At 47.0% G+C, this 23,891-nt stretch overlaps 2 protein-coding genes across 10 annotated transcripts in view; both read left to right on the top strand.

The window, feature by feature from the left end:
- Positions 1-11,352, top strand: part of MSANTD2 (Myb/SANT DNA binding domain containing 2) — a 28,742-nt gene extending 17,390 nt beyond the window's left edge. For 3 of the 8 annotated variants that reach the window (XM_007183425.2, XM_007183427.2, XM_007183428.2), the window contains exons 2-5: positions 1,422-1,511; positions 5,415-5,514; positions 7,130-7,190; positions 9,826-11,352. In XM_007183425.2, coding sequence (XP_007183487.1) covers positions 5,439-5,514; positions 7,130-7,190; positions 9,826-10,678 — 990 coding nt within the window. In that variant the 5' untranslated portion in view covers positions 1,422-1,511; positions 5,415-5,438 and the 3' untranslated portion in view covers positions 10,679-11,352. Of the gene's footprint in view, positions 1-1,421; positions 1,512-5,258; positions 5,515-7,129; positions 7,191-9,825 lie in introns of those variants that run through there. The other 5 variants (XM_007183429.3, XM_057552408.1, XM_057552412.1 and 2 more) reach the window with 5 other exon arrangements.
- A 4,027-nt stretch (positions 11,353-15,379) lies between these two features.
- Positions 15,380-23,648, top strand: ESAM (endothelial cell adhesion molecule). Of its 2 annotated transcripts, XM_007183430.2 has the most exons (7): positions 15,380-15,564; positions 18,991-19,187; positions 20,253-20,454; positions 20,624-20,779; positions 22,044-22,166; positions 22,449-22,575; positions 22,800-23,648. In XM_007183430.2, the coding sequence occupies exons 1-7, from the start codon at positions 15,495-15,497 to the stop codon at positions 23,113-23,115; spliced, it is 1,191 nt and encodes a 396-aa protein (XP_007183492.2). In that variant the 5' UTR covers positions 15,380-15,494; the 3' UTR covers positions 23,116-23,648. The 2 variants fall into 2 exon arrangements, with proteins under 2 accessions (XP_007183492.2, XP_007183493.2); XM_007183431.2 differs by lacking the exon at positions 20,624-20,779.
- The last annotated feature ends 243 nt before the right edge of the window (positions 23,649-23,891 follow it).

The following is a 23,891-nucleotide window of genomic DNA, read 5'->3' as shown; positions in this document are numbered from 1 at the left end:
AAGTTAAGAACCTCTTCTCTGGAGTGGAAAAGGAAAAGGAAATCTTAAGAATAAAAAGATTTCTCACTTGCCAAAACTTCTGTAGCACTAAGAACCGGGGAGTGTGAAACAAGTGCTGTGTTTTTGGTTTTGGTTTTCTTCTGTTGGGGTTTTTGATTGGTTGGTTTTAAAGGATTAGGTGATTGGCAGGTTAGTTTGCCAAATTTTAATGTACAGAAAACCTAAGAAAGTAGGTAGTAAAGCTTCTACTGGCCCCAGATGGATTTTACCTTAAGATGATTTTACCTCATCATTAGTTACAGCTCTGTGTCAAAAATATATATAGTAATTTATACTATGTCCTTAATATCCCTCTTACTGTGCAGAAATGTTTTTACAGTTGTCTGCCATTTCAGGGTTTTTTTTTTTTTTTTGCCCTGCCTTTGTGCTCACAGAAAATAAAACTAATTTAAGAAATTTTGAGTCTTTCTTAGAGATACTGAAATAAACTCAGTATTGTTCTGTTGCCTCAGTTAACTAAGAGCAACTAATTGCAACACAGTAAAGCAGTAGCTTTAGTTTAAAGGAAGAGGATAGATCTGTTTCACAAAGGCTTCTTTTGCTTTGCAGTACACATTGCTTAGGCTGAGGTACTGTTCTTAACACTTTTATAAATAGTCACTGGAGATCTGCTCCCAGTGTAATTTCCCCTATCTCTTGTGGAATATAATATGTGATTTTTAAGACTTTGTTTGCAAATAAGTGTATTTAATCATTTGGGTTAAAGAATTTTAAATTTATCATATTTAGTTGGCAGAGGGTTAAGATAAACTATAATATGTAAGCCATTTCTAGTATGGCCAGTTTGACAACTACATTTGAAAATCTGTTTCACTGCTTGTTTTTTCTTATAACACTGTTTCCTGCTGTTGTAACTGAGCTGTCCTCCCTGCAGTATGACTATTTTCATCTGACATCTTAGACTGATCATGCCGGTGTTTTCTAAACAACACGTTTATATGGCAATTATGCCTTATTTCTGTTCCCCCCTGTTATATACCCTGTTCCATCGATAGACAGTTCTGTTAGAACAGTGGTTTTGTCAGGGTGATGATTTTATGATTGTATGAAATGGGGCAAATTTTGAGAAAATGATTGAGCCAGTAGCAGAATTGGTTGGCATATGCTCATATGATTTATTTAGCTTGCTTCCTACTTTGCCATACCAGGGAAGAATTCTATTCTTCCCACTTCTTGAAAGTCGAAGGAGGGATTGGAGGACACTGAAACAAAAGTAACCTTATTTTTACCCCCAAAGTAGCTTATATAATGTCAGGAAGGGCTTTGATGAAACCACTGGCCCTACTTAAAGATCTTATTTTCCAAGCCTTTCATTATTTTATTTGCCCTTTTCTGAACTCTACAATTTCCCTCTCTTGTAGCTGGTTCGATGCCCAGAACTGAATGCTGTGCTCCAGCTGTGGCCTCACCGGTGCTGACTAGAGAGGAAGAGCCACCTTCATAGCTTACATGTGATTCCTCTGCTTATACAACCCAATACTGGATTTACTTACTTTGGCAAGATAGCTGCATTGTGCACTGTATTTAATGTTACGTGTACTGTAACCCTGGGTCTTTCTCTGCATTGCTGCCGTTAAACCCCCAATCCTGCCAATCTAAAACTCCTGCCTTTGTTTACCTGCCCCATCCCCTACCTCCAGACTCCCCTTACATTCATCCACAATGAATGTCATCTTTATTCTCTCATTTTCTTTCACTGTAATCTTAAACTTTGGCAAAACTTTCCCTCTGTCTATAAATTGTCAGTTGTCAGCCATCTGATTTTTCTCCCTGCTTTGGTAATGGGACGTCTTTCACGTCTTTCCTGTGGTACTTTTCCTTTCCTAGTCATTAAACACTTGGCACGGTGGATTTACCAAGCATTCACTTGGCATTTCTTCCACATCAAATACCTTTGGACTTCTCTGATCTGACCACCTGGTCAGGTTGTTTCCTGTATTTTAGTTCTTCTGTTCAGATTTTTTTGACTTCTCCTGACCTCTATCCTTATAACTTCACTCAGGATATAGTATTATCTCATAGGTCTTGTCCCAGGGAGGAGACAGTAATACTGATTTACCATGGACATTCCTAACAATAAGGAAAGTGTTCTTCTTCACTGTGACTAGAATAGTCTTTAATAATTTTAAGAAAATTCTTTCCCCTCTGAGATCTTAATTTTTAAAAAAATGCTAGAGCTAAGTGACTATAAATTTCTAAGATGAGTGAGGTAAAGGAAGAAGGAAGAGAAACAAGGTTTTTGTGTTGAACAGGAAATGGTTCTCCAAGGAAGCTGAATTGAGGTTCATGTTGGGTTTGGTACAGCTGTCCAAAATGGGAGGCAAGACTTCGTTTTTCCTAGATTCCAGAGCATTATCTTAATCTAAGATTTACAGTAGGTGTTAAGTTGGTTTATTTAGGACTGTTGACAGAGACACACAATCACTTAATTATATGCTTTGGTTAATCATGTAGGGTGTGGAAAGTGTAACCTTTTCTGATTTATTATGGATGATAAGAATTGGAAGGTCTCCATATGTCCTTTTTATCCATTTCTAAAGTCCCTCTCGTTTATCTAAATCTGTGTTTCTTATAGTAGCAGTCAAGCTGATGTTTAAGTTCTTGCTTCTTTTTCTTAGTTGATATGTGCTATTTAAACAGCCTCTCCTTGGATCTGTGGTCTTTACTGAACCCAGAAGATAGGTCTTTTGTATATTTATGTCCTGAGAGAGTTAAAATCAATTTGGAAATCTTTCAATACATCAGATACCTATCATATGGATTTAGGAGTTACCAAACATTTTGCATTCAGACCCCTAATAGATATTTTACATATCAGCATATTGCACTATTAAAGTGTATTTCAAAAGTACACTACAAAGTAAGAGGTGGCAAGATCTGTTAGGCTTTTCTGATGAAATATAAAATATATCATTTGACTATTCTTCCGTATCTAGAACCCTTAGATATTTCTAGTTTCCTTATTCATAATTACACAAGCCAAGTGAAATTTTAAGCTCGATTCGGTGGTTTCAAAGAAAGTAAATCTTTTCTGTGGTTTCCCACCATATATAGTGTCAAAGATTGGTGGCTTTGCTTACGCCTAGGTCACGTCCTAAGTGTGGCCCCTTCCTTCAAAGGAATGTTAGTTTTATTCCCTGACTTCTGAAATAACCCTCCGTGACAGATCCAGTTGGGCTCTTTTGTGTGCTGAATGCCTTTCTCTAGGCGGCCAGTAAGTAGTGAGCAGTGGCATGGTTTCCATCTCCATTTATGGCCTTGGAAGGGTGACAGGGACATGGCTGGGACTCTCCATTTACGGTCCTTGGAGGAGCTGAGAAGAGTGGCTGGGGTGCTCTTGGAGGGCAGAAAGTAGACATTGTGAGATAAAAATAAATAGGAGATGTTTGCAATTCAAATTCCAGTCCCTGGGGGGAGGGCAGAGGGCACCGGGAAGGGGAGTGTGTAGCAAGTCAGATGAGATCTGCTGCAGGCATTTGTCTCCTTCCATTGGAAGGGTTGCTCATCACACGTTTCCCAGGTTCATTTCTGATTTGTTCCAGAAAGTTGTGTGTTATGTACTTGTGACTCTCCTTTACGAAGAGAGAGAAGGAACACTCATTAAAGTGTGGCAGAAACCTAACTTCTTTAAGGCATCATTTGAGGCATCAGAAGAAATCTCCAGAAGGGGAGAATGAGGCAGGTGCTTTACGCAGGGGATATAGGCTGGCTGGTTTTAGGACGGGGTGACTCTAGTCACTCCTCTGCTTGTGTCAGAGGGAGATCATCATCGTGTCTTATGTTTATTATTCCTTTTGCCCATCTGGATTTCTGGCCTCGAGGGACCAGATCTGCAAAGTATTTGACAGAGTGTCTTCCTTTAGTTTATCAACTGCGATTTAAAGGTACTGAACTTCCGAGGAGGCCCGATAAAGATTATTCAGAGTTGTTTTTGTTTGCCGAGGATAGAGGACATATTGGCTTACGGAGAGTCATCGCACATTCAGGAGAAATGTATAGTCTGGCTAACGTGTGTAAAGTAAGCCTGAGGTGAACTGGTTTGGCACAGCTGAGTTAGAAAGTATTTGGAGCCACCAGAGAAAAAGGGTCTCGTCTGTCACGAAAATCCTCAGAGTAAAACCCCGTAAAGTAGAGAGGAGAGCTGAAGGAACAAAAGGAGGCAGCGATGGGACAGAGAACGACGTAACTAAACTAAATTTGGGACTAAGTCCTTGATTTATCTTTTGAAGTGTCGTGTAAGATAGCATAAGACGTACCATGAAACTAAGGAAAGAAATCATCAGAAATATGCGTTAGAAGACCACGAAGCAAGTTGAAGGGTTGTGCAAGATAATAAAACTGTCCAGGTTGTATCTGTGGATTTGCATAATGATATTTGCTGTGTGCCACGAAAAAGAAGTGAAATAACACCCTTTCACCTCACTTCCCCCCCAAAAGGAAATTATTGGCTTCATTTGTTGGTGTGTTTGGCTGGCAGTTTGGGTTGGTAGAATAGATTAGTATTATCACTGGCTAATTTTTAGATGTAGGTTTTAGTGTATTGTTTCTTGATAATTGATGTTTGAGACTGGGAATCTGTAGCATTATTGATTTGATCTCTTTTAAATTTTAGCAACTTCCCCAAAGACAGAGTGAGTTAGTAGAGATTATGGACTATGTAAGGAACAAGTTTTACCAGCTGATTTGTTTAGGCAATTGTTTTTACCCTGTATTCCTTCTTAATCAAGGGTAAGGAAAGTTATATTCTTTGCTTTGGGAAATTCTTCTTTCTGTCCTCCCTCCCCTCACTTTTTCCAAATTCTGGGCACAAATAGCAGCTCTTTCTTTTCTGTGGCAGGTGTGCATCCTATTGGCTGGCTGGTATTTCTTGTTTTCCTTTTTTTTTTTTCTTACTCTTTTAAAATGGGGGTGGGGGTGTACAAATACGTGTATGGGACACATGCAATAATGTTGTAATGTTTCTTGTTGTTTAATGGATAATTAATTGCAAAGTAATTGTTTGAATTATAACATGTTTGAGTAAATGCTAAATTAGTATTTTTTTTCTAATATAATCATGAATTTAAAATCTAGCATTCCTGTAACAATGTGTCTGTGTTTGTCTGTCTGTGTCTGTCTAATAGTAATTAATATCTGTGGTCCGTACCTGGAAGAGGAAGTACAGCTTTAAAGGAATAACAAAAGACTTTGTGTCTTAGACCCTTCGCAGGTGTTACAGTCGGGTGAAAGAACATGGTGTTGGGAAAAGAAAGAGCAGTTACACATTTGAACAGTTGGAACAGGTGTTTGGTCAGGGAGGATGGGATGCTCAGCCCTGCCAGCCTGTACTTATTAACAGTAGTGGCTTGTACCAGGAGCTGGAGTCAGATGGCAGCACTATGGAGGAGTATTCACAGGAGGACTGGGGAAACCACAGTCAGGATCTCCACGGCTATCCAACAGATCAGGAATTGGGTAAGAGAGCCAGTATCTATGTTACTTGTGTGTGTGTGTGTGTGTGTGCGCGCGCACGCGCGTGCACGTGCATATACATATCTTTATATGTGCACAGGTACTTCATATCTGTAATATCTTCTTATACCATTCCCACTGACAGCACAACACATATAGCCAGTCTATTGGGGGCAATTTGGGCATCCTTAAACTACCAGCCTAGTGCTTAGTGACTTGGGTTCCACAAAAGTCCTAAAGACACAGAAGAATTCCTAATTCTGAGCTGCACAAGGAAGCTCGGTGACAGGCTATGCAATTAAAAATATCCTGCACCTCTTAGTTCTAAGACGACTGCTAAGAGTGTTGACTCTTGGCTCAACTTGTATAGATATAACTGTCTTTTCCTTCCTTTATCCCAAATACTTTTTTTTTCCTGTTTGTGATTTGCAAAAGGTCCCTTTCCAGGCTTCAGTCTGAACAATCAATGAAGGGAAGCCTTGGTTTGAAAGGAGCTGATATTTGAACATTATCAGGGATCATACTCCTTCAAACTCTGTAAAGGATCCCATCCCAACAGTAGCTGGAATGATTTATTCCCAGTCTTCTCATTAAAAATGGAAAACAAAACTCCTGGCCATCAAATCTAAACTTGTGTGGACTAATTAAGAGGGTATATGTAGTTGTTTTTCTTTTTTATTTTCAGTAAATGGTCCAATTTTAGTTTTCATAATTTGCAAGTACTAATCAAGTTTCTGCTGCAACCTTTGTACATTCATAGCAAGTTGTGTAATGAGTGCTCACTTACAAGTAAACGTTCTCACTATCCAGTGAAATACTCAGGTAGCCCCCAAGGAAGGATAAGTAGGATTGGTACTATAAATGTGCCTCCCTAGCTTAAGACAAAAGCCAATGGGCACTATTTTACAGAACTCCTGATGATAGAGAAATGCTTAATTCGAAAGAAAAAGGATTAAATGTTAATATTTCTTGTGAATGCTGTGTCTAAAAAAAATCTCTCAAATATCAGAAGAGAGAGGGAGCGAAGAAAGAGGTTATAAAACTGTAAGACTAACACAATGTAAGAGAGAGAATTGATGACTAGAAGAATAAAAAGGGCAGATGCTAAGTGATCACTACCTCTTAATTTCAAAACGGTACTAAGGTCTAAATTACTTTGGCATCCTCTAACTCTGGTTTTGCTGGAGAGAGTTAAGTCACCTAAACCTTTGGGAAAAAAATAACATGCGTAGTATATATTGATCCTGATATTAGGGGAATAATTGCTCTCTAAAACCTACATAGAAAGTCTAAATAGAACAGAATTATTTTCATTCTCGTTCCTTTAAAAATCATGTTTGCCATGAAATTAAGCTTTAAGCTCCTAGCTAGAAATCCACTGGTGACCTTGAAGAATTTTATACTTGTAGAGCTGGTTTCTGATCTTGCATATAAATATATGCATCTCATTATGTAAGAGTTATATTTATAAAGCTGGCATTGGACAGTGTTTGACACTAGAATTAAGTTCTCGCATTGGAAAGTATGGAACAAACAGTAGACATATAGCTACTTAGCTACATAAATGTATGCCACCACTTAGGAAAATATAACTTTTTTCAAAACCTCTGTTTTTCAGATGAAATACCTGTCACAAAGAGAACATTAAAAATAAAACAAGAGTCTTCTGAAGAAGCACAGTAAGTAGATGTTCCACCTTTCTACAAAGTGTATTTACCTAAGTTTAATGACAAAGGTCTTGCTGTAATGAAGCATGCTATGAGAGTTACAGCCGTGCCACTGAGAGAGCATGTCTAGTTGTTCTTCCTCATCTTTTTAGCCTAAGTTTTCCAGTGGTTAATCCAAAATGTTGAGAATGTTGTATACAACAAGAAGAAATAAATATATTATATGAAAATAAGCGTGTTTATGGTATTTTCCTGTGTGTGGATGTGGTATTTGGATGTTTAAATATGATACAAAGGTAAGTCACAGGGCCCAGAGTTTGTCTGGGGTTAAGTGAAATGATAGGAGGGCCAGAGGGACACTTAAATTCCTTATAATATTCCATTTTAGGACTCAAAAAGCAAGTTCTTAGGAACTACAGGGGAGGCCCAATTGATATAACTGGGGATGAACTCAAGCTTCACAGAATTGGTGTCACCAGTCTCAGACCCCCTGAACTTTTCCCATGGTTGGAACTTCAGAAATACAACAGACAGTTCTCAGGAACTGTTTAAGTAACTGAATCTAGTTCTCACTGTGCTCCACAGCTGTGGAAAGCTCATCTGAGGGCTGAGCCCGGGGAGCTTCAGGCCGAGATCAGATCAGTGGGGCAGGAACCCGACAGGCTCTGCAGAAGTGTCCTGTGTGGCTGCTTCTTCTCCAGGTTTCAGCTCACAGGGTGCGAGGGTTCTAAGAGGCGGTTCATTTCCCAGTGCAACAGTTTCCTCAGACCTGTTCCTTACTGATGATTTAGGGCTGTGATAGTGCTGCATAAAATGACTTCATTTGGGCACTGGATCTTTTCACTCTAGGTTTAGGTGGGATTAGCCTGAACTAGCTGCTGTAGCCTGCAGTCAAATACACCATCCTTCACCCGCGAAGAAGAGTCACCGCTTATTTATCAAATGCCTACTGTATGTCAGGCATAGGAATACAGCAGTGAGCAAAAGAGACGAAAAGCTCTGCCCTCCATCCCACCTCCTTAGCCTAGTCCTCCTTGAGATCAGTAAAATATTTTAAAAGAGGACAGGGAGAATGGTAGCTATGAAAGATAATTTTTCTTTAAAGCATTGACCCATGCAGAAACATGGTCCTATGTCTTAGCCTCACAAGCACCACAATCGAAATATTAGAAAAGTGATCGAGTGCCTTTGTGTACTCTGAGAAGAGAAACAATCTCCAGAAATGCAGTGATTTCATCCTGATGGCCACTCAGATACTTGAGTAGCTTTCAAGACAAACTAAAGTGTGGAGGGTAAGTCCAGGGCAGTCTTTGGTTCAAGAAGCAACTGATAACAAAACATTAGCTCTTTGCCATCTTGAAAAGAAAATCAAGGAAAGTAAGAGAGAATGACTATGTGGAAGATGCCCCAGTTTGTTCCAAAAGCTCTTCCAGAAGGTATGAGAATTTAAGAAGAAAGTTTCCAGGATCTGTCTCCTTCCAAGAAGCTGTTAGCAAACCACCCTTACACCCCGTTTTCTTGCCTGTGTTTGATTGTATGTGAGTGTGGTAGTTGAGTATTTTTGTAGCTTAAACCTATGATTGATGTCGAGTGTAATTGTTTGTTGCTAAGTTGATATTTAACAAACTTCAGTCTTCCAATATCAAAGTTGTACCCTACCTGAGAAACAAATATCCTCATATATATGTACGAATCATCATGAAGTATCCGTTGGAATTACATGAATTAAGCAGCATGTGAAACAAGAATTTCCCTGTACTTTGTCTTCTTCTGTTAACTGTCCAAATCAAAATTGAAATAATTTCTATACTTTTGCTTCCCTTTATAAAATATATTTTAGAAAAATCTCAATTCATTATCTGGAATTTTTTTTCTCTTACAACTGAAGCTTAATAATGGAACTTTTCCATCTGAATTCTCAGATCTTAATTCTGTGCTAAACTGACAGTTCTTTTAAATTTGGGAGTAGTAATGTATTTCAGACAAATAGAAGAAAATGTCCTTTTTTCATGTTTTTGTATCAGATCAATAGTCATAATCAGTTGTGTATTTTCCTATGGCCAGCGTGTATGGGCCAAACTTATTGAACTTTCAGAATTTCCAGGTTAGAAATTAATGTGTTCATTCTTTTAAGTGATACCTACTGGTTACTTTTCTGAATACAGCATCCTTCACCTGCTTTTGGTAGTTAGGTCTGAAGGTCATCATATGCACTATAATAGCCACTTTAAAAAGTACATGATCCTTGGTTTCTGAAATCCTTTAAAAAGTACATGATCCTTGGTTTCTGAAATCTTATGTATCAATAGTTACTAAGTGGAATACAGCCAGACTTTAGAAGTAATGGAAAGCAGTTTTTCACTAGTTCCTAGGAACTTCCTAAGGGTGAGCATGTCTCAGATTTTAATACTATGATTATCTAGACTTGCACAGTCCAATATGGTAGCCACTAGTCACCTAGGGCTATTTAAATGTAATTTAAAATTAATTAAAAACTTAATACCTCACTCACACTAGCCACATCTTAAGTGCAATGGCTAACATATTGGACAGCACAGACACAGGACATTTCCACCATTGCAGAAATTTCCACTGGACAGTGCTCATCTAGACACCTGAAGAATCTGACTTTTATTTCTCTTTCCAGGAAAAGAGACATCATGCAGAATATCATACAGATTTTGGAATCAGTACAGTTGAAATGGGAACTGTTTCAGAGCTGGACAGATTTTTCAAGGCTTCATCTTTCTAATAAACTGGCCATTTTTGGAATTGGTTATAACACCCGTTGGAAAGAGGATATCCGTTACCATTATGCTGAGATCAGCTCCCAGGTGCCCCTTGGCAAGCGACTCCGGGAGTACTTCAATTCTGAGAAGCCCGAGGGACGGATCATCATGACCCGAGTGCAGAAGATGAACTGGAAAAATGTTTACTACAAATTTTTGGAGATCACTATTAGTGAAGCGCGGTGCCTGGAGCTGCACATGGAAATTGACTGGATACCCATTGCCCACTCCAAACCAACTGGTGGGAACGTTGTTCAGTATTTATTGCCAGGAGGCATTCCCAAAAGCCCAGGCCTTTATGCCATTGGCTACGAAGAGTGTATTGAGAGGCCCCCCTCACCCCACATGGAGCGACGTTCCCTGGACCCAGGAAAGGAGGGCCGGGTTGACTTGGAAACCCTTTCAGCACAAGCCTCACTACAGGTGGAAATAGAACCTACCCGAATTATCTATTGCTACCTCGGGATCGCTGAGGTCAGGACTCTGCAGCAATGCTTATTTTTACATTTCCAAGCAAATACCAAAACCTTCAGCAAAGATTGGGTTGGTATTAATGGGTTTTTGTCTCAGAACTGTATTGTGGATCCTGGAGTTTCCCCCAAATCCATCTATATCAAATTTGTAGAAGTAGAGAGGGATTTTCTTTCCGCTGGCTCTTTAGTTGAGTGCCTGGAAAAAGCCATTGGCTACCCCTTAAAATTTAACAACTGAATGTCATCCTTCATAAGGATTTGGGCTCTTACCTCTCTCTTCTCTGCTCACATCCCGTTACCCAGACTGTCCCTCATCCAGATGCTGCCATCAGACTTCATGGAAACTCTTTCCACGATCGGGCCAGTACAACTAAGAAATCATAGTAGACTTTGGGCAGAAAAAACAGACCTCACCTGAAAACGCTCATTTTGAGCCAGCAAGCTATACAGCGGACTTGCATGGTGGGTCAGTTGTTTCTTTTTTAAAAACAAAAAACAATTTTTAAATGGATTTTAGAGCCCTGATGTAAACAAATGTAGGTACATTCCATATTGGACAAAACTTATACTTTGAGTTTCATATGAAATTGAAAAATTGTATTTTTTTCACGATGTTTCATTTTTACACATCTCTATGTCTCTAAGTATTATTTACAACCTTGAATAAATAAGCAATAGATAATGGCAAGTTAAATCTTGAGTCGCAGTAAATAAGACTGTTTTTCAATATTACCCTTAGCTACTATTGTATATAATTTAGAGTTTCATTTTTTTCACCAATCAAGTGTTTTGCTATTCCCAATCAGTGTTGCCTGCAAAGACCTTTGTTTCTGTGATGTACCAACTTTATGGTTGTGCTGCCATTTAAACTTTTTTTAAAAAAAATCATTAAAGTAATTCCTGGCCTCTTGGCGTACTAGTGGAGCTTTTTGCAGCCGAGTGTGGTTGCACTGGCAGTGGGGCCGTGCTCTGACTTTACTGCCAGGGATGAACACAACAGAGTAGGGCAGCTTCACTCCCTCTCGCTCTCTGTACCCCACTGACCAATGTCATGATCTCTTGTCAGAGTAACAAAGGTCATTGGACATTTCACTTTGTGCTACTTTTTAAAAAGCTACAAAAGGATATTCCTTTTGGCCCTAAGTACATGAATTTGTAAGAGACTCTCACTCATCTTTACACTCAGTAATCAGGGGCAGCTCTCTCAGGAGCACAGGTGGAGAATTGATGTCATCATACTGCCTGTGAAAAAGGAGAGAAGATCTAATAGAAACATCCAAACAAAAATTTTAAGTGATCCGTAGGATAGGAAACTGTAAGGTATCAGTCCATTAGGAGGGTAACTATCACGTTTAGATCTTGCAGTGATTCCTGTGGGTCAACTAGCACTCCAGTTGGAGGTTAGTACTCTTGGCTAAGAACTACCTTACTAGTAGAGTAGTCAAGGGTCACTTTGGTCTCATGACAGGGACTTGTTAGATTGGTTATTTATCTTTAATGATTCCCCCAGCATCTCTCGGGTACTCTACTTTAAATGGACTGCAAATCCAGGTAAGAGCTATAATTCTCCCCGTTTTTCTGTACTATTGAAGATAAAATTGCACATTGATTAAAAAAAAATGTTCTTTCTTGCAGCCTGAGTTGTCTTAAATCAGTGGTTTTTCTCATTCTGATACCTCTTGGTTGGTTGATGCTTATTTATTTTTCTAGTGACTAGAGAGCTTATAATCAATGGGATGACTTTTATTAATGTCATTTGAGTCTAGGTTTATGGAGTTGGCTGTTTCCTGATGTGAGTTGCTAAAAGTGGGTGCTAGTTCAGGGAGAGTATAAATAAATATTCTGGAATGTTTGAGTGCAGCACCTCTTCTCCCTGGGCACAGGCTGTAGGTATGGGCTTTAGGAAATTCTCATGAGTTTGCTCTTCTTTGGAACTTGGAATTATAGTCCTAAAGACCGAGCCTTCATTGACCATTTTGTAGCAATAATCTCATAATATTAGTGCCAAGTGCTGCAGGAAAAAGCATTATCACCAGGAGTAGTACATGGCATCCCCCAAACTTTGCCACTGATCAGCCCTAAAACTAACATTATGCTTCATTCATGTCTTCCCCCATCCCGCTTTTCACTGCTGTTAGTTACTTAGCAGGGGCAGAACATTTGGGAACATTTAGTGAGGATGTCTGAGATCTACCTAACATTACTGAGAATAGGGCATTGCTAGACCACTATGAGCGGCACAGAGTGTATGGCAAAGACTGATCCAACGTGTGTTTTCACCATGTGGCTTGGGATGGGTGAGGGGGAGGGGCAAGAGGACAAAGCTGAGCACCAGGAAACAGAGACTTGGAAAGAAAGTACCTTGCTGATGCTGAATATACATTCTCTTTGGCCAGAACAATCTAGAAAAGAGGACAGCAGGGTGTCAAATAACTATATGAGCATTTCTAAAGACAAAAAGTAGACTATTTAGACCTCAATGAAGCCTTATAACTGATTCCAGGAGGATGGAGACACTACATTCAAATGTAAGAGTCAGCATTAAAAAATACTGTAGAGATAAAAGATGAGGTATGACGGGGAGAAACACTAGTGAGCTGCAAGTCTCTTAACACATGAAACTATGAACTTAGCTCTTGCACACAACCTGTTGATGCAGGTCACTCACAGATCATCGGCGCTAACATTCCCATTTTACACAAGGGTAGAGAGCAATGTTCACCCTAAACTGCAGCTCAGCAAAAACTTTCAGAAAGTAATAGAACTGCTCTGCTAACTTCTACCATTGACTGCCTCAGGGTCAGCAGAAAAGAAGTGGCTGGAGTAGGAGATAGTATAGAAAATTCTTTGATTGGGTGAGAGCAGTGAAAGAGTCCTGAAGGGACTGTTTCAGTGTCACATGGAGAGAATCACTGCCTGCAAATCTTTATTTGTATCTTTACTTCTGATGTTGTAAATTGTTTGGGGCACAAATTCTGGAAAGTTACCTACTGAGAGTGAATGTTGAGGCCCTCCCTGCCTTACGTAGCACTTGATAGGGATGAGCACAGCCTCTGTAATCAGATGCTCTGGTGCTCCTGGGATACAACCGAGAGCATTGTACTGCTGTTTTTGGAAGGAATTACTTATTTGGGGTAACCTAGGCCTGACCTGGAAATAAAGGAGAGATGTTTACAAGAGGTGCTTTGCAGTGAAGACTAAAGTAAAAAAAAAAAAAAAAAGAGTGTGATAGACTAGAAAAACCAAACCAACAGCACCCTCCCCCCCATATACACACACACACACACACACACACACACACAATCTACTTGACAATTCAAAGTTTGTAGGTCCCTGTATAAGGGTATGAGACTAGCAGTTACCTATTACTGTTGCCTTTGCTGTCACTGAGCTGCCAAGTACTAGATTCTAGGGGTTGCATGAGCAGTCTAGTGTTTGCATAGCCATTTCTCAAAGCCACTGCATGGCAGGTATTTGAAGAGCAGCCAGGCAGGTCACACTAGGAAGAAGCAGCTGAGAGCGTCTACAGGGCGCTGTGTAGAAAAAGACCTTGGGCAGCGCAGGCTCAAAGACCACATTCAGTGTTAATGCAGGGCCGTGTGGAGTAAATGGAATCCAGGAGGCCTGGCTGCTTTTCTACCCAGTCAACTGGTCACCTAGAGCAGGCAGCGCCAGGGATTCCTTGTTACGCCTTCTGTCCTCGGTGACCTTTTGCTCGGTGGTTGAGCCGTGCCCGGATGTTTGAAGCATCTTTATTTTGGCTGTCCGACCGAGAAGCCAGAACGGGTGCGTGCCCTTCTGTAAGAGAGCTGCGGCCGCCAGAGGGCGCAGAGGTGCCTGTGACCGGCTGGCGCGGGGAGGGACAGTTAAATTTCACAGCGAACATGATCCAGTCCCGGGAATTAAAGGATCAGAGCGGGCCTGAGGAGGGATGGGAGGCAGCGAAGACATGGGGATAAATAAATGGAGGGACTTGGTCCAGTCTACCTTCCCGCAGCTGCCCCCTCCTCCCCAGTCTGCATAAGGCTTTTCAGAGTTAAGCGGGGAACCGGGATCTTGTTTCCTCAGTTTCCTGCTCAGCTCCTGGGGTTTCCTTGCGCCAGTCACTTCCCTGCTCGGGTTTGCGGCGCAAGCTCCGGGTGACCCTCGGGCCTTGGTTTTAGGGAGTCTCCGAGAACCTGCTGAGAGGCCCCGTCTTCTCCGGCCACAGGTGAACACGGTCCTCGGGTCCACCGCCGGCGCATCCCCCACCGCAGCCTCGGGGCCACGCGGCACGTGCGGGGTGGGCGGGGGTGGGCGTGGCCGCCTCCCTTCCCGAGCCTCTCTCCCTGCCCGCTCCCGCGGCCCAACCCGCCCCTGGCCCTGGGAAATTGGTAGTTGCGGGCAGCAGAACCGGGCCGGCGCGGCCGGCGCTCTGGACCTGTCCTGCCGCCTCAAGCCCCACACTGCGGAGCCCCAGTGGCCCCGGGAAAACGCGGCTCCCCTCCTCCCCGCTTAGGCTGAGGACGCGTTACCCCCAAGCTCGGAGCCGATTGGTCGGGCGGGAGCCCCGGCCGCTTAGGGTGTCGGGTGCGGGTGGCCCCTGGACGTCGGATAATCCCCAAACCTCCCTTCCTTCCTGGCCCTCCTTCCTACCCCACTTAGCGGAGGGGGAAGGCTATGGCGTAGTCTGAGAGTTAGGGCTCTTCTCCTCTGCCCTTGCCCCCGGCCGGCTGCGAGGGCGCCACGACTCACCCGACCCCACCCTGCGTCCTGACCCGGTGGAGGCCGCGGGAGCCGGCCGTCGGAGCGCGAGGAGCGTCCCCCCGCGGCGGGTCACCCTCGGGCCCCGCCCGCGAGGACGGCGACCTCTCCGCCCCCTCGAATGCCCCGCCCCCAGTCCCCGTCGGTCCCCACCCCACCACCGGCACACGCACGCAGACTCTGGCCAGAGCCGCCCTTGGTGTCAGTGGCCCGGCTCCCGCCTCCGCTCCGGCCGTCGTGCGGCCCCAGCACCTGTCGCTTGGTGTGTCCCGGAGCCGGCGCCCCTGACTCCGTCGGGGCCAGGGAAGGCCATGGTTTCCCTGCCCGGGTCCCCTGCGACCAGCTTGCTGCGGTTTTTGTTCCTGGGGCTGACTACTCTCGGTGAGTGAAACCCTGGACCTGGAGGGGACGTGAGATGGGAGAGGTGGGGTGAATGCGACCCTGAGGGAGGTGGTTTTGGGCACTGATGAGGAGCTGGGTGGGACAGGACTCCCGTCTCTGACTCTTTCCCTCCCCGCCCTTATACTTCCCCCCACGCAGGGCATCACTTGTGTCCCCGCTGCGTCGGGGAACAGCTCCCACTTTGGGTGCGGTGTGTTTGTGGTCGGGGAGAGGGTTAGGGCACCGCCTGGGGTGAGTTGTTGGAGCCATTCCTCACCCCCACTCCCCACCTCCACCCAGCAGAGCCGGATGAGCTGAGCTGCTGGATGAGACACTGGCTAAAGAGCTTAAGGACTTAACTCCAGCCCCCCTCCCGACCCCCACCCCGCCACAAACTGATGTGCGAGAGCCCCTGGGGAATTCCCTGGTTCCCGGGCTTGACACACGCACTTCACCTCAATTCCCCAGCCCAGATCCTCCCACTTGCCCCCTCCTCCTGCTTCCTGCCCTGGGAATCAAGGGAGGTGCCCCCAAAGCACGACCGTGAGGTCATTTGGGACACAGGAAATGGAGGAGGGCTTTGAATGCCTAGAGGAGCAGAATTGTGAGCCCCCCCCCAAGAGGTCCACCACCCCCATTGGCTCCCAGAGCCAAAGGGACAAAGGAAATAGAGAAGAGGGCCTTTGAGTCAGAGAGGAAGGGCCCCTCCTTGGAGCAAGTGCTTGAGGAGTGTTTGAAGGCCTCCAGGAGCGCCCAGGAGCTGGGGTGGCCCAGGGCAATATCTGGGAGAAAAGGACCCACAGGAACTAAGCTCATTATAAGCTGTTTCACATGCTGCCTCCCAAGCTTTCTTGCCATCTTTCTTCAAGGATCCCGAATGAGGGTGAAGGGTGGGTTTGTCCAGGTCAGCTTTAACTCCTCATTTCTCTCAGGTTGGAATCACCAGGACAAGTAAGGCTTGGAAAGATGTAGAGTGTAATTCAACCACAGTGATGGGGCCCACCTAACTTTTACCCGTGTCTCCTTTAGCCCAGTCTGTGCTGCAGGGGTGTTGGGGCATGAAGTATTAGGGTCCCCAGACAAAGTGGGGCTCAGGACCAGACCACCAGCCCCTCTAGGCTTGGTGGGGCTGCTCCAGGATCCCTTGACTTCTCAGGCCCCCTCTCCCAACTTCAACATCAATACCTCTTTCCCTTCTGCATTCTACCCCCCAACTTCCCCATCCCCCTTCCTGCTGGGGATCTCTGAAGAAAGGGAGAAAAATTCAAGTTAGTGGCCAGGGCGTCATCGGCAGCTCTCCTGCAACCCGTCGTCCTCTTTCTATCCTAACTCTGAGCCTCAGATTTCATACTGAAGACCCAGGCTTCAGCATCCCTACCCGGCCACCCCCGGGGGGCCACTTGAGGGTTAAATGGCCCTCGGGATGGTCAGCGCTTTGGGTGGCACAGGCTCCATTGGGCTCAGCCCGACAGGGTTTTCCGCCGCCGAGGCCCTTCTGCTCCCTCGCTCCTCCTCGGACGCTCAGCGATGCTGCCCCTGGGGCGTGAGAAGCCCGCGGGGGGAGTTTCTCAGAGAAAGAGGGAGACTAAAAATAGTAGCCCTGGGGAGCAGGCCCATTTTCCTTCTCCTGTGCTCTAGCCTGCTCCACACTCTGGTCTGGCGTGGGCCAGAAGGGTCCCTTCCCTGGGCTGCTCCTGTCTCCTTCACTCAGACCCAACCACCCCCTTTGCCTCTCCCTGTGGCACCTGGGAGCAAAAAGGGCCGAAGAGTTGAGGGGCTTCTGCTCCAGCGGACACCCCGGACCAGGGCAGCGAAGCCTGGGGCCCTCTGCAGCTCCTAGCTGGCCTTTGCCCAGACCCCAGTGTGTCCACATTATTATTGATTTACCACCCCTCTACCTTTGGCAAAGTGACCTCATAAATGCAGGACCGGAGGGAGGTGGCTGGGGGTGCCTAGGGCGGAGGCAGCTCACCCCTCTCCCGGGACCGTGGCCGCTTTCCGGCGGGAACTGTGTCTGGCCGCTGGGGGTGAGCTGCAGAAAGGCTGGGCCAGAGCCTGCACCACCCGTAGGCCTCTCCGCGTCCCAGCCGGCGGGCTGGTCCTGAGCGGGTGTCAGGCTCCTTGAGGCAGAGGTTGTTTTTGCTTGCAGAGCCTCCGGTCCAGCGGCGCCCTCCTCATTGTCTTCTGTCTTATCACCGGGCACAAGTTTCCTGCTTGGCCCACAGGGACCTGCCAGGAAATGGGGAGGGGGGTGCTAAGAAGGCCAAGGAATCGGGCTGGGGGTTCTGTAAAGACACGCAGCCAGGAAGCCATGGGGGCGGTGTGCATCCTGGCCGGATCCACTCCTGGGCCCTTAGAGGCCTTCAGCCGGCCTCTAGCAGGGTGGAAAGCCGGACCCGTGCGCGGCCGCTGTCTGAGCGGTGGCCCCCTGATCACCACGCGGAGATGGCATCTCACACTCCAGGGCAGAGCGTTGAGGCGGAGGACTCAGGGCCTCAGTGAGAGCAGGGCTTAGGACTAGGGCGGCCAACATCCTCAAGCCTGGCCACGGACAAGCCCAAGCTTATTCCCCCAAAGGGCTTTTGACTGGCTGCTCCGTTGCCTCTCCAAAGGGCAATAAGTGAGTGCTCCTGGGCGCCATGATGCAAGCTTTGATTCGACAGGTCCCTCCTTGAAACCAACACCCCAGGCCACCTCCTGAAGGTCAGTCACAGGCAGAGGCAAGCTCTGTACTTGATTGCTTTGTACTTGATTGTCAGGGGACCTTCATTCTCCTCTAGCTCTGCCAGGATTCCCTGCGACCCGCCCAGATCCCCTGGGCCCCAAAAGGGCCCTTGGGAACTTTCCTGGGGAAGCCCACGTGTGGGAACCCAGCGGGAGGCCGGGGAGCACGGGCAGTCACTGGGCCGGGTTGGGCGCTGGGCCACTCCAGTTTCCCTGGCTCGGAGTAGTTCAGAAGGAGCCGCGGAGTTAATCGGTAACCGATTAACCCTCCCACCCCGCTCCGCCCGTCTGGTTGAGAACGCAGGAGATGGGAAAGCTGTTGATCCTGACCAGCGTCTTACCGCCCAGGAAAATTGGGGGAGCAAGTGGCCTACGTAGAGTGTAGATAAAAAGTATTGACTCTTCCCTTCCTCTTGGATGTCTTTCCATTCTCGCTGGAAATCTGCCCCCTCTGCGCGGAAATCTGTGCCTCTGGATACCAATAAATGCATAGACACGGGTCCCTATCCCTGCCGCAAGCCAGCGGGCTGAGGTTGGGGAGAAGAGGCTCTGATGAAATTGACAATGGGATCCCAGGCCAGCGGGCCCTGGCCAGTCTTCGAGGCCCACGGTGGCGGGACCCCACGAGGTTCGTCCTCTCCTGCCGCCGCGTTGAGCTGGGTCCTTGGGCTCCGCGCTCACCCTCCTCGCTCTCATCCCCAGCGTCCCCCTCGCGGGCCCAAGTGGAGCTGCACGTGCCCGCCGGCCTCACCAAGTTGCGGGCGGTAGAGGGAGCGGAAGTGGTGCTCCCGGCGTGGTACACCCTGCAAGGGGAGGTGTCTTCGACCAAGCCCAAGCCTTGGGAGGTGCCCACCGTGATATGGTTCTTACTGGAAGGGAAGAATATGAATATGAGCCAGGTGAGGGAAATCGTCTCGGCCAGAGGCTAGCTACGCCGGAGGGGGGGGGGCGGGGGCGGGGTGGGGAACAGGGAAGAGCTGGCAACGGTGGGAGGGGTGGCCAGGGGATGGCTGACTCGAAGGAGTGTCAGGGAAAAAGCAAGGTCCACCTCACGGGTTCAATTTTTGTTTTGATCTTGGAGGCTTCCCCAAAGAATTCTTTTTCCCAGGTTTCCCTAGAAATCCAGCGCACCAAACACTGACAAGTGGAGAGGCATTTTACTTTGCGGGGCAAGGGGGAAAGTGAGGATTGAGGGTATAGGAAACAGGAAGGGTTAGGGCAAGTATCACACAACTTTTAAAAGTTGAGCATCTTCCTGTTTTCACATTATCTGTGCTTTGGACATTGTCACAGGCCGCTTCTCTTTCCAAATGATTATCTGTCCCCCTGCTCCCACATAACCTCCTTGAGAGGCAAGGGAGGGTACATGTCCTCCTACACTCTCTCACCTATCTTCCTTCCTGACATCAGACAAAGACTCAGAGGCAAATTTACCCAGAAGCCAAGGAAACGTCATTTTCAGAGCTCCTTACTTGCTAGGCTCCTTGCAAGGTCCTAGAAAGTGTGTTCAGGAGGTCATTTGATAAGTAGGGGGTATGTAGGAAAGAAACTTAGATTACAGGGGTAGGGCCTGGACTTATACACTGGGGGGCTGGGGATCTTCAAGAAAAAGAAAATTTAAAAAGATATTTTTTTCTCTTGGCTCTACCCCTGCAGTCTAAGTTTCTTTCATACATTTCCCCCTATTTACATTATCCCTCACCCATTTTACCACTTTCTAAACACCCCAAGTGGGAGATGAAGAGACAGCGTCCAGGGGAACAGGACCTGTTCTGGTGCAGAGGACCCGGGGCGGTGAGACGGTAGCTAGAATGACAGGGGTGAATGGAGAACTGGTAGAGGTTAGAGGGGGTGGTGCAGGTGAAGGGCATTTGAAGACCCCCAGTTTGGGGGAGGGGGACTAGCTGAGCCCTGGGCACAGAGCAGACAAGTAATAATGGGGAGGTGTTATGCCCGCCCACCAGGTGTTGGCGCACATCAGTGGGGTCACATCAAGCAAACCTGGAGCATCCCTGGTCTACCCCATGCCCTCCCGGAATGTGTCACTGCGGCTGCAGGGCCTCCAGGAGAAAGACTCCGGACCCTACCTCTGTTCCGTGAACTTGCAAGACAGTCAAGGCACTGTTCGAGGTCACAGCAGCAAGACTTTAGAACTCAATGTGCTGGGTAAGTGAGAGGCACCCATGGGAGGTGGGGCAGGTCTCTCCCCCAAACGACTGAGTGTGAAGGTTGGGGGAGGGGCCAACAGAGTGACAGGGGGTCGGTGTGTGGGAGCGGGGGAGGAGGAGCCGCTGGCCCCCGGATGTGATTGTTTAACCTGTCTCCCCTCCCCCAGTTCCTCCAGCTCCTCCGTCCTGCCGCCTCCGGGGCGTGCCCCACGTGGGGACCAACGTAACCCTGAGCTGCCAGTCCCCAAGGAGTAAGCCCGCTGCCCAATACCAGTGGGTGCGGTCGCCCCCATCCTCCCAGGTCTTCTTTGCACCTGTTTTAGGTGAGGGACCTTCCGGAGACACTGAGAGTGCGGCTGGGGTGGAGGAAAGATGACGTACCAGAGGGGCCGGGGTGCCAGGGGAGGCAATGCTGAAAAGCACTGGCGGGGAGGAGGAGGAGGGTGTGGGGAGGGGCTGGAGAAAGAGGCCCTGCCAGGTGCGGGCACGTGCTGCAGACTTACGTTACTCAAGAGGCGCTGGGGCTAGAAGATCTGCGTTCACTAGGTGTGTGACTTTGTGACTCTGTTTCCTCATCTGTAAAATGGGGATATCAATAGCCCTGATTTGAACACACCAGCTATAAAAAACATTTGGGGGCAATTGGAACTTTTTTTTTTTTCAATTTGACTGAGATAATCGATGGAACAATTTTAATATGGAGTACTAGAGGCTCTTGGAGAATTAGTCTTAATTTACCAGGTGTGGTAATGGTATTGTGGTTATGTAGGATACTGTCCTTCCTTATTTTTGGAGCTTCATGCTGAAGTATTTACTTTAAAATGTCTCAGAAAAAAGAGAAAGAGAAATGAAATAAGTATAGCAAAATGTTAGCAACTGTTGAATCTAGGTTGTGGGTATATGGATTTTTATTTCGTCCCTCTTTCTACTTTTTATTTGACCATTTTTATAATAAAAGTTTTAAAATTATTTTTACATAGAGCTTACCTCATAGGTTTGTTGTGAAACTTTTCTAAGTTAGTACATGTAAAGAACTTAGTCTTTGGTGCAGAGTAAGCAGCCAATAAACTTTAACTGTTAAAATCATTAGAATATTTCATATATTCCTTTCAACACCATCAAGTAGGTCGTATTACCCCATTTTACAGATGAAGAAATTGGGACCCAGAGATAGCAGGTAACTTTCTTAAAGTCAATTGACCAGTCTTCCCAAGGAGAAGACTGGTCAATTCTGGATCCTAGGTTTTCTAATTCCTTGCTCAATGTCCTTTCTCTCTCACTCTCTGTCATTCAGAAATAAAAGTAAAAATTGGATTTTGGTTTTTCTGGGCATCACTTCCTCTTTAGCCTCCTTTCAGATATCACTTGGGGACACGGAGCGGTGGAAATGGAGAGGGGTACTGAGCTGGCAGTTAGGCAACTGGGAGCAGAACCCAGCACACTGGCTGTCACACCTTTCCCTTCCCTCAGGGAACGGATAGCCGGGGAGTCTCTCCCAGGGAGTCAAAGAGGACATTCCAGAGGAGGGGCAGGATGATTTTTATGGGAAAGAGGATCCCTGGACTGACGGTTAAATTGTGTCCACAGATGCCATCCATGGGTCTTTAAACCTCAAAAACCTTTCCACTTCCATGTCTGGAGTATATATCTGCAAGGCCCACAATGAGGTGGGCAGCGCCCAGTGCAATGTGACCCTGAAAGTGAGCACAGGTCAGTGAGGGGTAAGTGTGGTTAGGGAGAAGATTGGTCAATGGGGGGTGGGGTGGGTTTGCAAGAGAGGGGAGGAGGCCTTCCATTACAACAGGACAAGGAGCTTGTCTTGGTCAAATGTTCATGCAGGTGCTTGGTCAGTGACCACTTTCTTCTTGACAGCACCTTCTTCTTAACAAAGAGAGAAAATGTGTATGGTGGTGGTAGGGCAGTGGGGCAGTGGGGTTGGAAGGGGCCAGGGAATAAGCTGAGAGTCCCCCGCTGACAGCAAGGTTTTTCCAGGGCCTGAGGCTACGGTGGTTGCTGGAGCTGTCGTGGGCACCATGGTTGGATTGGGGCTCCTGGTTGGGCTGGTCTTGTTGTACCAACGCCGGGGCAAGGCCCTAGAGGAGCCGGCCAACGATATCAAGTAAGTGTCCCTGATCTCTGCCAAGATGAGGGCTCTCCTTGGGAATTCGGGCAGCTCTCATCTAACGGAAGGTTGGGCGGTGGTTGAACCATCCTTCTTGTGGGCAGATTTTAAGTGAGAGGAGAGTTGAAGGAGAGGGGAGGTGAGAGTAAGGCAAAGCACGTGGGAACTCTCCCCCTTCCCCCTTCCGGCTTCTGACCTCTTATCGTTTCTTTGATGACTAGGGAGGACGCCATCGCTCCCCGGACCCTGCCCTGGCCCAAGGGCTCAGACACAATCTCCAAGAATGGGACCCTCTCCTCTGTTACCTCCGCACGAGCCCTTCGGCCACCCCACGGCCCTCCCAGGCCTGGTGCATTGAGCCCCACACCCAGCCTCTCCAGTCAGGTCCTGCCCTCACCAAGGCTGCCCAGAACAGATGGGGCCCACCCTCAGCCAATATCCCCCAGCCCTGGGGGGGTCTCTTCCTCTGCTCTGAGCCGCATGGGTGCTGTCCCTGTGATGGTGCCCGCCCAGAGTCAGGCTGGGTCTCTGGTGTGATGGCCCAGCCACTCGCTGGCTGAGCATCTGGCTTCTCTCCTTCCTACAGGGGTCACCCCTAGCACAGAGGCCTGAGCCTTGGGAGGGTGGCCGCCTTCCAGACCTCCGGTCCTCTGCCCCCACCTTTCTTTATTATGGGAAAACTGAGTCTCAGTTAAGACCCAAACTTCCAGGAGGTAGAAGAAGAGGACGTGGACCTAGGATTAGGAAGGCCCCCGCCCTGGGCTCTCTCTAAGACTGCAGTGGGATGCTGCTGAGATTGCTACCTCTGCCTCTCGCCCCCATCCCCCAGGGCCTGGTCGGGACCGCCAGTCAACCAGTCCTCCAGGCCCCCTTGGTCTGTACCCCGTCCCACCTAACCTCATCCTTCACTGCCCCTCCAGCTCCCGGCATTAATATAACCTGTCCTGCTGGTTTGGTTGGGTTTTGTTGGGGCAGGGGATAAGGAAGATATTTTTTATACTAACTTGAAATGCATGGTTTTGCTTTTATTTTGCAAACCTCAATAAAGATACATTGTGTTTGTGTGGAAAGTGAGAGTCAAATCACCTTTTCAGACTTGGAATTCCCAGGAGAAGCTGAGTCTCAGGATGATGCAAAAAGGACCCCGCCCAGGCTGTGGACCCAGAAGGGCTTCTCCACACAGCCTCCAGCTTGGCTTACTGGCTCGGGATAGCTCTTCTAGAGTCTTTCAAAGGGTCATTTGCTGTCAGGCAGTGGTGGAGAGGCACAAAGGGCCTGGGGCTGGGAGACCCTCACTCACTTTGAGCAGCAAG

This window comes from Balaenoptera acutorostrata, chromosome 9 (genome assembly GCF_949987535.1).
Source record: "Balaenoptera acutorostrata chromosome 9, mBalAcu1.1, whole genome shotgun sequence".
Taxonomy (NCBI): Eukaryota; Metazoa; Chordata; class Mammalia; order Artiodactyla; family Balaenopteridae; genus Balaenoptera; species Balaenoptera acutorostrata.
Note: the sequence above shows the minus strand (reverse complement) of the source record. Positions and strands in the feature narration are given on the sequence as shown.